This window comes from Cyrtonyx montezumae, unplaced genomic scaffold (genome assembly GCF_038088225.1).
Source record: "Cyrtonyx montezumae isolate F1298 unplaced genomic scaffold, pur_monq_1.0 scaffold_0, whole genome shotgun sequence".
Classification (NCBI taxonomy): domain Eukaryota; kingdom Metazoa; phylum Chordata; class Aves; order Galliformes; family Odontophoridae; genus Cyrtonyx; species Cyrtonyx montezumae.
Genome location: NW_027071824.1, coordinates 8,630,892 through 8,643,415, shown reverse-complemented (window position 1 = coordinate 8,643,415; position 12,524 = coordinate 8,630,892). Strand labels below are relative to the sequence as shown.

The following is a 12,524-nucleotide window of genomic DNA, read 5'->3' as shown; positions in this document are numbered from 1 at the left end:
CCTCTTATCACCATCCTTACCCACTAAACTACTAAATCAAATCCCTTAGCAAATTAGCACAGCTGATGCTGACAAAGGAACTGAGAAGGGTAAAAATGACCAAAGGAAATACAGCAAATGGTTTCTATTGAGGACGCTGCAAATCCACCTTCTTTTGTTTTCATATAAAGCTACATGTGGCTGTTGATTTATGAATAATACCCACTATTTAAGTTCCACCTCATGAAAGCACTTCAATGTACCTGACAGTATTTACACCCTACTGAAATTAGTGAGACAGTAGTGTCTGTGATTCCACGATTTCAGATGCTAAAAACGTTTACTTGTCAAATTGATACCGAGAACTACATCTTCAGAAACATGCTGGTGCACATGAAACTCCTCTGCACCCTAATGACTACAAGCTAAGGCATCCCACATATTTGCAGTTCAAAAGCTGGGCTGTTCACATATGGAAATGGGCCTGGGCAGGTCACCTTCACACTGCACTCACAAACATCACACACAAACACAGAATTGTAGGGGTTGGAATGCACCTCAAGATGTCATCTAGTCCAACAGCCCTGCTAAAGCTGGTATTCCACAGTAAGCTGCACAGGTTGGTGTCTAGACTGGTCTTGAACTGAAGAAGACTCCATAACCTCTCTGGACAGCCTGCTTTTCAGATGCTTGTTATCACATGATCCTTCACCTTGATCCACGTAAGTGGTACTGCATTTTTACTCTCTGAAACACATTTGTAACAGAGACATCAGATCAAAGTTTCACCCACAGCTCAGCATCCTATTTTGTTGCGTAGGAAGACTGAAGTCTCGCAGATTTCTTTGCCCTGGCCCCACCGGCACCCTGTGCGCCAGGCTCCATCCCTCGCAGCCCGCAAGCCTCTCGGCATCCTCCCCCTGAGCCAATACAACGGAGCAGCTGGTGACTAACCTAACCTAGCCTAACCGTTCACCCCTAGGAAGTGAAACACGTGTCCTGGATAATTTGCACTTTGCAGCCCGCGCATCTCCGTGTGAGAAAGGCAACACCGCGGATCCGCAGCGGCCAAGCTGACTCAGCGTTGTAAGGCAGCACACGGGGAGACAGAACGCAGGGGAAAACGAGTTGGGAGCGCAGCACAGCACGCCGCGTGCTGCCGGAACTCCCCGCGCCAAACTAACACCGCGGCAGCACGCTCCTCCGCGAGGAGGAGATCCGCACACGGCTGCCGAGGGCTTCCCGGAAAGGATCCATCCTGAACTTCTCGCAGGCAGCTGGGAACCGGCACGGGCTCCGCGCTCCCCTCACCGTCCCCGGGCCGCAGCAAGAAGCCCGGCGCACCAGGACGCCTGGAGGAGCCGGGCACGGAGCCCAGACCCCGCCGGAGATCCGCGGCAACGAGGCGGCGCCCCGCGCCCAACGAAGACCGCCCCCTGCGCGGATTGGCTGGCGGCCGTCCCACCCCTTCCCTTCCCCGCCCACCCCGCAGCGCCCTGCCGGTTGGAGAAGCCCGCTGTCAATCACACGCTCCTCGCTGCGTCCTCCCCAGCCTCCGTCCCGGGGGGCGGGGCTTCCACGGATCTTTCTCTTCATTGGCCGCTGGGCGCTGTCAATCACCCCGCAGCGACGGCCGCTCCTCGCGCTCCCCTGTGCTTCGCTCCCCGCATCCTTTCCCCTGTGCTTCTCTCGGCGTACCCCGACTTGCGGAGCCGCTCCCGGGCCGCGGCGGAGCGGCGGGAGGCAGCATGACGGCGGAGGCGCGAGGGGCCCCCGGCGGCGGTTGAAGGCGGAGAAGGGGCGTGTAGAAGCGAGCGGGGGGGTGGGGACAGCCTCCCCGAGCGGCGCGGGGCAGTCCGGCCGATGACAGCGGGCTCGGCGCGGCGAGCGGGGCTGAGGGGGCCGAAGAGCGAGCGGGGCAGGCGGCAGTGGGCCGAGCCGGGCGGGCGGCGGGCCCGGCCCTGACGAGGAGAGCGGCCGCCCGCCCGCCCGCTCGCCGGAAAGTTTGGCGAGCGCCCGCCCCGCCGGGCGAAGTTGCCGTCGGGTTTGTTTGTTTGTTTTTCCTTTTCCTCCCCCCTTCCGCTCTCCCCCCCCGCGTCCCCTGGAGCCGGCTCGGCGCGGAGAGGAAATTGCGAGGGAAGCAGGAACTCGGCAGCCCGGATCCTGGAGGCTCGGCAGCACGGGCGGCCGCCCCGCTCCCGGGCTGTGCGCGAGTGCAGCGAGCTTGTCTATTTTTTCCCCTTTTTTCCTTTTTAATTTTCTTCATTTTTTTTCCCCTGCCTCCCGAGCCCCGCGTTTTTTGTTTTTTTTTTTTTTTGCTTGATTTTTTTTTGTGTGTGTTTTTTTTTTTTGCCCGCCCGCTTCTCCCTCCGCTTTAATATATGCTTCTGGAGAGCGACGTCCCCCCGCGCCGCCTCACCGCCCAGCCATGTCGGCGGCCATCTCTGCCGCGGAGAAAGTGGATGGCTTCACACGGAAATCGGTGCGCAAGGCTCAGAGGCAGAAGCGCTCGCAGGGCTCCTCGCAGTTCCGCAGCCAGAGCAGCCAGGTGGAGCTCTCGCCGCTGCCCCAGCTCAAAGGTACGGCCGTCCCCCGGGGCCGTTTCCCCGTGCCTTTCCTCGGGTCCACCCGCTCGTGGGCTCGCTTTGGCGGCCCGTGCTCCGGTTAACAAGCGTCCCGCGGGACGGTCGCCGCCTGCTGTCCCCACGCTGCCCTTCTCCGGCTCACCCAGGAGTCAGCGCTCGTTGGCAGCGCAGGTGCTCCTGGAGAGGTCTTGCCGCACAAAATGCAGGCGCTGAGCGGAGTTTAGGAGCGAGGGGATTGAACGCTGCAGCCCGGGAGCGAGTGGTGGCTCCTCCCACGGGGGGTTCGCAAGGGGAACTCTGTGCTTGTGACATAATGTCCTGAGTTAGCGGAGAGAGTTTGTGTTTGGCCCGCGTGTGCCTTGCCGTCTCTTCGGGACGGGGTGTGGGCGACCCGCTGCCTGCCTTGTGCCTGGGAGGGCTCTCCTCCCTGCTGGGCGGGAGCGTTCGCGCAATGGGGATTTTAGAGGTCGGTAACGAGGAGTTTATCCTTTGTTCTGAAGCTGAAACCAGCACGCAGATCGCGACAGGAAAAACGAAACAGAAGCTGATGGCAGCCTTCCACGCCTTTGAGTGCCTCATTAAAGTTCTGTATATTTCTCTTCAAAATTAGAGAAATAGTGATTAGGCAGAGAGTGTGAACTCGTTAAGTTTTTGACAAGGACTAGAGGTTAAGGGTGAGCTTACCTTAACGTTACCCAGCAAATCAAACCTCCAGCTTTCTGAAGCTGTATTGTATGATGAGAAAGAAAGAATTAATGATATGCAGCTAACGTCTGAAAGCTGAATGCAGCTTGACCAACTTAAATATAGTCCTAGCTGAGAACTAATTATTTTCGTTAGATTTTCGTAGATTTTACAGTCATGGCTGTAATATTTCAAGACTTTTTCTGGTTTCTCCTAAACAGTAGGTATTCATGAATCGTGAATCTGGCCGTTAGCAGAAATATTAAGTATGAATTAGCTTGAGCAGGAAGCTAACAACAAAATTATTTTATCTTCTTTGTTGCAGTGGCTGTGCACGTTATTGCTTAAACAAGAGAGTTATTTGTGGTGCTTATTTGTTTGTGAAGTTCTTTCCTATCTCAGCACTCCAGCCTGATCTATGGGATTTACAACCAAAATAATTTCTCCGAAATCACCATTGAGTTTCTGTTACTAGTACAACTCGACTTCTACCTGTCCTTAATAACAAGGAAAGATTAATTAATGTGCTGTTTAGACAGCCTGTTTTCCTCAAAGATCATTTTAATAAAGCTGCTGTAGAGACCTTATAAAAGCACTTGATAAATATCACACATAGGTGGCAGACTTCAGAAAGTTTGTGTCCTGATCGGGTAAACAGCTAAGCATGCATACTTCAGGCAGGGAGTACTTCCAGCTTCATTCAGCAAAATACACACATTTACATTTTTTGCTGGACTTCAACATAAAAAATTAAGCTTTCTACGATTAGATCTTCAAGTATGGTCAGTGCGGTTGTGCAGCTTTTTGTTTACTGTATGGAGAAAGTTTGCATGGCATCAGCAGCTCTAGTGTTTAGAAATTCAAGGCCATAAACTATCACAGGAATGTGTTCAGTTAAGCAGAGTTCTGTAATAGTTTGAATTGCTGTAAATTCTTAAAGGAAAGTCACAGCTGTCTTTATGCTTATGGTTTACATTCAGAGTCTTGCCCTCCAAATCTTCTTCAGAAAACAGAGAGTGAATATGCTTTTAGGAGTTACAGTATCTGGATTAGCCCTGTGTCAGAAAGTTGGGCAGCTCTCTGCTGCATGCTTTGTCCTGTATCAGAAAGTTGAGCAGCTCTTTGCTGCATGCTTTATCCCTAGGACTGTGATGCTTGCATATAATGGGAATTTAGGTAAATTCCTGTTATGTATCCCATAAATGTAGCTAAGGACGTCGGGTGTTTTCTCCCCCTTGCTTCTGACTCCCTCTCTCCCTTCCCTTCTCGAGTCTTCCCCAGCCCAAGACCAAAAGAACTAACAGAAGTGTTTGTTCTCCATAAATGTATAGTTTTGTGAAACTTCTTTGCTGTAATCACATATGTCTCAGGCAGATGAAGCTCTGCTTTATTCTTTAAAGCCAGTGTGAGATTCAGTAATAGTTGTGATGCTGTAGTGTCATCTACAAGCTGAGTAGCCAGTGTTCCCAGGGAGGGGCCAAAAAAGGAAAGTAACATCATTAACCTGGTACCCAGGGTTAGCACACACTTAAGAAATTAGTTTGAGACTTCTTGCTTTTTCAGATGTCTTCAAATAAATGATTACACGTAGGTTGTTTGAAGGTTCATTTGAGAGAAAAGTAGCATTTAGTGATGTCACTAGGAGAAGTGGTATCTGTGACAAGCAGAGGTCCCATGTGTTACATACTTGTAACTTCAGGGAGTTTGTTTATGAGGGTGAAGGGAGGGCAGCATCACTTCCTGTTGGTCGTCAACATTCAGATTATTCATATAATATTATGTATCGTTGTTAGATAAAAGTTCAGCAAAACCTAACTGATGTCAGGATGTGTAAAATGAGCGAGGAATGTGTTCGGTTAAGCTTCCTCTATTGGTTGCTCAGGAGAGCTGCACGTTATTGCAATGCTTAAGCTGAATAAGCAAGACCGAAGATTCCGAGTTTAAAAAAAAGGCTAAATCTGTGATGTACTGAATTGTTCCTTTTCATTTTTTACTTTCTAGCTTACATAATAGAAATGCTTTGCACCGCAGCCAGAATAACGTGCTCGTTAGCAGAAGGATTTTATCACTTAGTAAGCAATCCCAAGAGTGTTGGGCTTAAAGAAATCTGATGGAGGAAGTGTTATTTTTACCATTGCAAGGAGTGTGGTAGTGTTGTCTTTGCTAGTGACTCCTTTTGAAAGGCTGTGATGTGCAGTTAGCTTCATTGTTGGAGAATAGAAAATAACCCGACCTTGGGACTCGGTCTGACTAATGGCAGTAAAACTACACGCATTTTATGATCTTCGATTGAGGTGTGTAGAAATACAGGTAGAAAACGGGAACTAGAAGTGATGAAAGAGGAAGGTCTTACTAAAAACATACAGCTTGGTGCTTTTATTTAGCACAATTAATGTGGTCTGTCAGGATGTAAAGCAAGCATACCCTTTTCCTGTTACTGAAGATGTTGAGTACAGTTGGAGTGAATAAATGTCTCCTGATATCTTTCTCAGCACTGAACATCCATTTGGGAAAATGCATGTCACTGCAGGCTTATTTCCTATATCATGCATAAAGAACAAAGCTATTAAAAGAAATTCTTAGTATTTGCTTCCAAATTAAACCATCTCCCTGCAGAGAAAACTCTGGCCCCTGCAGCAGAACAGCTGGAAACTGGTCCAAAAATGTCTCAGCTGTAGGCCAGGGATGGTTTTAAGAATCTCTGTGGGACTGCATGTTACGGTAGTGAAACAGACTGGGATAAAATGTTTGTAGAAAGTTCTTCAGTAGGTACAGCATCGAAATATGGGGTTCAGAATAGGTACTAACAGTTGTATTTTCTGTATTTAAGCCAAGTGAGAGCTTGGATTTGACTGAAAACCACGTGCTGTCTTCAAGTTAAGCTTTTGTGGAAACATTATAGAAAGGCCTAATAAGTAAGCTTGCTCATGGGTACAATTTTCCTCTTATTAAATCCAGCAGGGGCAGTTTGGGCCTTAAACTTCTGATGCTTTGAATCATCCAGTGCATATTTCAGAGTGACAAAAATAAGTGGAGTTAAAAACAGCTGAAAGGAATTTGATTCATACCAACATTAAACTACATTCATTCCCAAAAGGAAAATACTTTTCAGAAAATCAGAATGGTTTGCTTTTACTACAGCCCTATCAAATATTTGTAAGTTAAAGGCACTTGTGTGTCCCTGGAGCTTGTGCTGTTCTGTGGTGGTGTTCTTTTTAGTGCCCTGATAATTCAGTGCTAGTTCTTCCTCCATAGTGCCTGTCCCATACCTTTTGTGCTCTGTGCTGCTGGCAGCTACAATCTTCCCAGCTGCATTTTCCCTTAAGAGATAATTTCAGATGAAAATGTTCAGTAAGGAATTTTCATGTAACTCCTAGATACAGTCTTGATAGGGCACACAGGGAAGCAGTTAGAACTTCTGTCTAGTGAAGTTAAAGTCTTGAAGAAAGACAATATGTAATGGCTAAAGTGGATTGAAAGTTTTTTCTTTTAATAGTCTAATATAATTCCACTAAAAATGTCTGTGATTTTTTTTTCCTATATTAAGGAACTGTTTCTAGTTTATGGATTGGAACATTCGGTCTTTAATTCTTAACAAATTGACCTTTTTTATCCTTAGACTTGAATTTTTGGTCTTAGAATATACTTCCATCAAGAGCAACTCCTAAATATAGAGCCTATTGACGGTCTTCACATGAACTTTTCTATTTAAATCTTTCACATCTTCTGCGTGCCAGCTTAGTATCACGTTTCTTTTTCCATATTCGTTGCTTTCTAGTCTAGTCAGATATTAGTTTTGCAGGTGCTGTATTTAATGGTAGTTGCTGTAGAAAATACAAGTGGAATTACTGCTCTGTCTGTCTGATCGAAAGAAGATTGCATCAATCAGCAACTCTTCTTAATATCTATCTATTTTCCTTACAGTTGTTTGGTGTTTTTGAAAAGGCACTGTACCAACTGTTCTAGACATTCTTTCAGAGTAGAAGGGGTGTGTGTTTTGTGTTGTTTTGAGACAAGACGTGTCTCTTGGGAAGAGTATAAAATCCAGCTTGTGCCATTGTAGTCCCTACTCCCATTTTAATCTAGCAGGCAAAAATTACATGTATAGTCTCATAACAGTGTGTGAACTTTGAAGGTTGGAACGACAGGATAACTATTCAAATGAGTGGTAAGTAACTTGTGTTGCATAAGACCATCTCTGCAAAATGCTCTCCCAGAATCTGGGCCAATAGTGACAGCTTATTTTAATGTTTGAATCATTGATTTTTACCACAGTGTCACTGAACTAGTTTCTGTTAAGTTCTGCTGAGCTTGTGGTCACTCTCAATGGTATACTTTTGACTTAAAGGCCAAACTCTTCTTAGTTAAGATGCCAGCAATTTTTCTTCTCCAGCCCTTGTTCTCAGCTGCTTGCAGCATTGCTGAACTCTTTGAACTGAAGTTTTCCATGCCAAGTATGGACAGTTTGATTTGGAGCTGTTCCTCAAGCTGATTTTCTTAGTTTCAGCAAAAACATTTCAAACCGTTTCTAAGGCTGGAGTAAAAATACATTACACGTAATCAAGGTTGAGGAAAACAACAGTAGTCTTGAGCTCTGAACGTGCAAGTGTATTGCAGATGGTGGTATGGGATCGGAAGCAGCAGGCTGGCTGGGGATGAAAAGTGGAAAGAGAGGGCAGAAGGGTGTGCAGCTGATGGTAGCTCCCTGTCTGACAGGTACACCAAGCCTGGAGTTGAGAGTCTTAGCACTCCTGCTCTGTCAGAGGCTGGCTGCTAGGCTTCCTGGAAATACCATCTCCATTTCTAGTTTCTTCATAGTCTTGCATTGTAACCAAGGAGTTTTGAAAACCTCCGGTGACTCTGAAGAACTGGTCTTGAAGCTTTGTGAGAGTAGGGTTTTTGCTCGATAAGTCAGGAACTGATTGCAGATGAGTTGGTTCATCAAAGGAGACTCTTGAGAACGTAAAGGTTAGCAAAAGCTAACTTCAGCTACCATGATTAGGGGATGAAATTTGTTTTCAGTCATTGTGTTTTGTGAGACCACTTCTGGCTGAGGTTTGTTTGGGTTGAGGAGTGGAGTGGGGCCAGAAATGCTTTGCTGAATGGCAATGCAAAATACCAGGGTATGGGATTGTAAGGGTGTCAAGGTTTTGGGAAGTAAAGCAGTCTGAGCAGAGGCAGGTGACCCTTTTCCTGCTAAAGGAGTAGCCACTAAGATGGTAAAGGGAAGAGCCATAGGCTTTTGAAGCAGACTTGTGCTGCTGTGTTGCCTGGCTGTCACTGGAAAAAGATTTCTGGTTTGTTCTTTGTTTCAAATTCCCTCACTTTGCTGTTGTTTCTTAACTGATCAGTGCCAGTAACATTGATATGATAAGGCTCCTAAGACAAGTGTGAATTTTGCAGTGGAGCTGGGAGGTCAAGATGCTAATGATGAGAAATAGTATGCTTGCATGTATACATTCAAGAACAGTACTGCAAAATGAGGATTTTCTGGTTATGGTAGTGATTTTTAAACTCTCAAGAACTAATGTCATTAAAACTACTCCTTGCCATTGCAGGAAAACTTTGAGCGTGTTCAAGTTTACTTTTCAAATTACTGATTCTAAGGAAGCAGTGTACGTGGGCACATAGCATGCCTGAAGTATTAAAAGGGGTGCAAAAAGCACAAGACATTTTCTCAGAGGAACTGAGAAAGGAGGTGGGGTGAGCGAATTTGGCGAAGGATTATGTAGCATAGGCCAGGAACACTGGTCTGAAGAAAAGCAGGAGTAAGAAGTCAGAGCAATTTGTCTGACTATGAAGGGGATCCAGCTTTATGTCTGCTGTTGCTGTAGTTGGGAATTACCAGTCTATCGTTGCATAAACAAGTCAAACTTTGAAAGAAAAAAACAATTAAAATGAAAGCTTTTATTTTGTTTCATTCTGGAATAGTGGGCTAAGGTTTTTGAAAACTCCGATGTTTCTAATAAATTCTATGCTTACATAAAATAGGGGTAGGTGTAACATTTGCACAGTGAGATTGAAGGCCTGCTGAGCAGCACAGCTTTTGGTCCCATCTGTATGTAACGGGAAGAACTGAGGAGAACTGCTCTTACATTTTGAATTACATATGTAAGCGCAATTGTACATTTGTTGTTGGGTTCTGTAGGCAAACAAACACTGAGTAGTCTTTTGAGATGCAAGATTGAGATGTAACATGTCAGAGCCCCCTACAGAGGCATAGGCCATCAGGAGGGAGAAGGTTTAATGATGTATATTTCTGAGTATTTTCCCTTAGGAGCAGGAGAAAGCAGGAGCAAAATAAACTCGGTACATTGAAATGATTTAAGTAGAGTTTAAAAACAGCAATGAGAATTTGCCAAATGGAAATAGATTGAGGTGTAGGATAAATCCTTTGTTATTGAACACTTGATGTTGACAACTTTGGGTAGAAAGAACATAAATGGAGGGGGGGTGGGAAAAAAAGTATTTTGATCTTCTATGTATGCAGCTGAATGCTTAGTTTAAGTGAAATGGGTAGAGATCCTGCAAGTGCTTGAACATTTGTTTGCCCTAATGATGATCTATTCCTTTTAAGGTCAGTGGGAATTAAGTCACTGATTATAGCAAAACCAGGATATAACTTTTTTTTTTTCCAGTATAATTTCATTTCTTTCTACTTTAACACTTACATCATTATCACCTTATGTATCACCTTATCTCTCTGAGAAACTAAGAAACACAAGTTCAGCCAATTCTTAAAGTGTGTAATTATGCAAGGACTTACTGCATTACCTGTAACTTCCATCCTGGTTTACAGAGGCAATCAAAGAAAAAAGAGGTTTTTCCTTGTTTTTCCTATCACATTACTCCCCTTTACATCCCCTTCACATGGTTAAAATAGCTTAAGTGCTAAATCAACTGTGCAGTGAGATTCTGCAGTTCTGTGCAAGTAACATTTAACGGTTACCCCCTTGATTTGCAAAGGAAGGTAGTGTTGAGTGCAGCACAAAACTAATTTTATTATGTGATAGTGATGGGAGCATTTCCTCAGTTTTTGGAAAATTGATTTGTAAAGTTGACACAACCTAGTTGAGGGGCTAAAGCATTTTATTAAAAAATTAGTTTGTTGGATCAGGCAGAGAAATGACTGGGGAAGGAGTTAAGAAAATGGACGTTTAAGTACATTTGAATAAGATCTTTTATTAACTTAAATAGTAACACAATTTCTATCATTTTAGGCTTAGAAGATGCAAGTGAATTCGTTTGGAGCTTCTGGTCAAGCAAAGCTTTATTTTTGTGAACTTCAGGATGTTGTTAATGCTGTACTGTATAGTTATTGAGCTGAAGTTTGTGCTTAGTTGGTGTGTCACACCATTTTGTCACCCGCTTTCCAGATGGCTTTACTCCATGGTTCATGGTCAAACGGAGTACTACAGCTGTTCAGGGAGGGGGGAGCAGAGAGCAGTGTGTGCCCATCACTTCTTTAATTCTGAGCAGGGGAGGTAGGAAACAGTTCCTGGTCTTCACAACCCTCAGGATTGTTTTGCATCTTTGAAACAACGTATGGAAATCCTACATTATATCAAACACATCGATTTAAATAAAAAGTATTTCATTAAAAACAACCGTGTTTGGGAGAAAGCACAATTATAAAAGTCTGTTGTGAGGCTGACAACAGCTCTCTTGTACTTCGGTGCAGTACACATTTCAGGAGCCAGCAGAGTCATTGATTGTTTCCTACTCATCTTTTGGATGTGGCTTGGGGACTTGGTTCATGTTTGCCTTCTTTTTCTGTTGGGCATGGGTGTCCAACCTTCTGTCTTGACAGGGTTGTAGTCAGTGAAGAGGGATTGTCGTAGGCCTCATATATGTAGGTTGCACTGAAAGTAGTGCCTCATATTTATTTTAATGGAAACTACAACAGATACAACGAACGCAGTGACTGCTTGATAAAGCAAATTCTCAGCTACAAAATACAATTTTTCAACATAGTCACCACTGTTAGCTATGCATTTTTGACACTGATGAAGAAGAGCCTGCATGCCGTGCTTGTAACACGTAGCACCAGCAGTGTTAACCCACTGCTGGCACTGCTGAAACGCACCGCCCACCACCTCACTGTGCTCATGTACAATGTTTGGTCTCCATAAATGTTCAGAAAAGATCAATAACTGTCAGTGAGTGCTGTTTTTCCTGCATGAAAGAAATTCAGTGACATACCTTTGCTTCGTACGCACTCCCATGTCAGATGCCATTGTGTCAGAGTGCTCCTCTGCTGCCATCAGTCCTATGGGAACCACATGTAATGGAATATCAGTGGGAAGGTTCAGTCTCTACTGCCAACATCTGCATCTGACATCATGGGCAGACATATTGGAATAAGAGACATTACTTTCTTAATGTGTGTTTATTAATGTATGTAGTTAAATGAGTTACTTCAATTTTTAATATTTTTATTAAAGCAGATAAAGAGAGCAACAAAACCATAAAACTAGTGGGCTGTGTGACCCTGTTTCTGTGACAGTAGGCATGTCTCATGGCAGTGGCTGCAGTTCTCAGCGAGCTCTCAATGTACTTGTCAGAGATTTTTGGTGAAATTTCACTCTTCCTGTGCTTCGTCCTTGACAATAATTCTTCACAAGTGCGTGTACTGCCAAATAGCAGTGACGTAAATAAGGTGGGATTGTGAATTGAAGGATGTTTTTCCTCTGGTAGGAGAGGTCTTACCGAAGTCTGGCCAAGAGATGTGATCAAATTTTTGAGCTGAGTATCTGACTGCAGCTCTATGCATTCCATTTGAAAATTCTCAGGTAATGTATTTATGTTGACTGGAAACAGAATAACAGAAGTAAATGGATGATTTTTTTGTCGGCCTTGAAACCTATTCTCATAATTCTTTTATCAGAATGGAAAGTACAGTTGCCTATTTTTTTTCTCTATTCACAGGACTGTTTTTAGCCAGTATGTCAAAACACATACAGTTATTTATCATAACTTGAGTTAGCACTGGACTGGATCCTCCCCGTGCCCTGGTTTCAGGCCAGCATTGCTCCTTGCACACCAGTGTGTGGTTGTTGCTGAGGGATGCGTGTTACATTTTGCATCTCTGTTTTGGGAAAGCAGTTCACGTTATCAAGCCTGTCCCATCTTCTTGCCTTCCAAATAAAAATTTCCAATTCCAAAAGCCATTTATTACACTTATTCCCCAGTTTAATGGTCTGGCTGTGCATGTTCATTCTGTTTTAATGAGATTTATCGCCCTTACGTTTATCATTGTCTTCCTTAAAGAATCAG

At 44.4% G+C, this 12,524-nt stretch overlaps 1 protein-coding gene across 1 annotated transcript in view; it reads left to right on the top strand.

Moving 5' to 3' along the window:
* Nucleotides 1-2,292: 2,292 nt before the first annotated feature.
* PPP2R5A (protein phosphatase 2 regulatory subunit B'alpha) overlaps nucleotides 2,293-12,524 on the top strand; it is a 36,669-nt gene continuing 26,437 nt past the window's right edge. Inside the window, exon 1 of the mRNA XM_065748038.1 lies at nucleotides 2,293-2,558. Within this exon, the coding sequence (XP_065604110.1) occupies nucleotides 2,408-2,558 (151 nt within the window). The 5' untranslated portion in view covers nucleotides 2,293-2,407. The remainder of the gene's footprint in view (nucleotides 2,559-12,524) is intronic.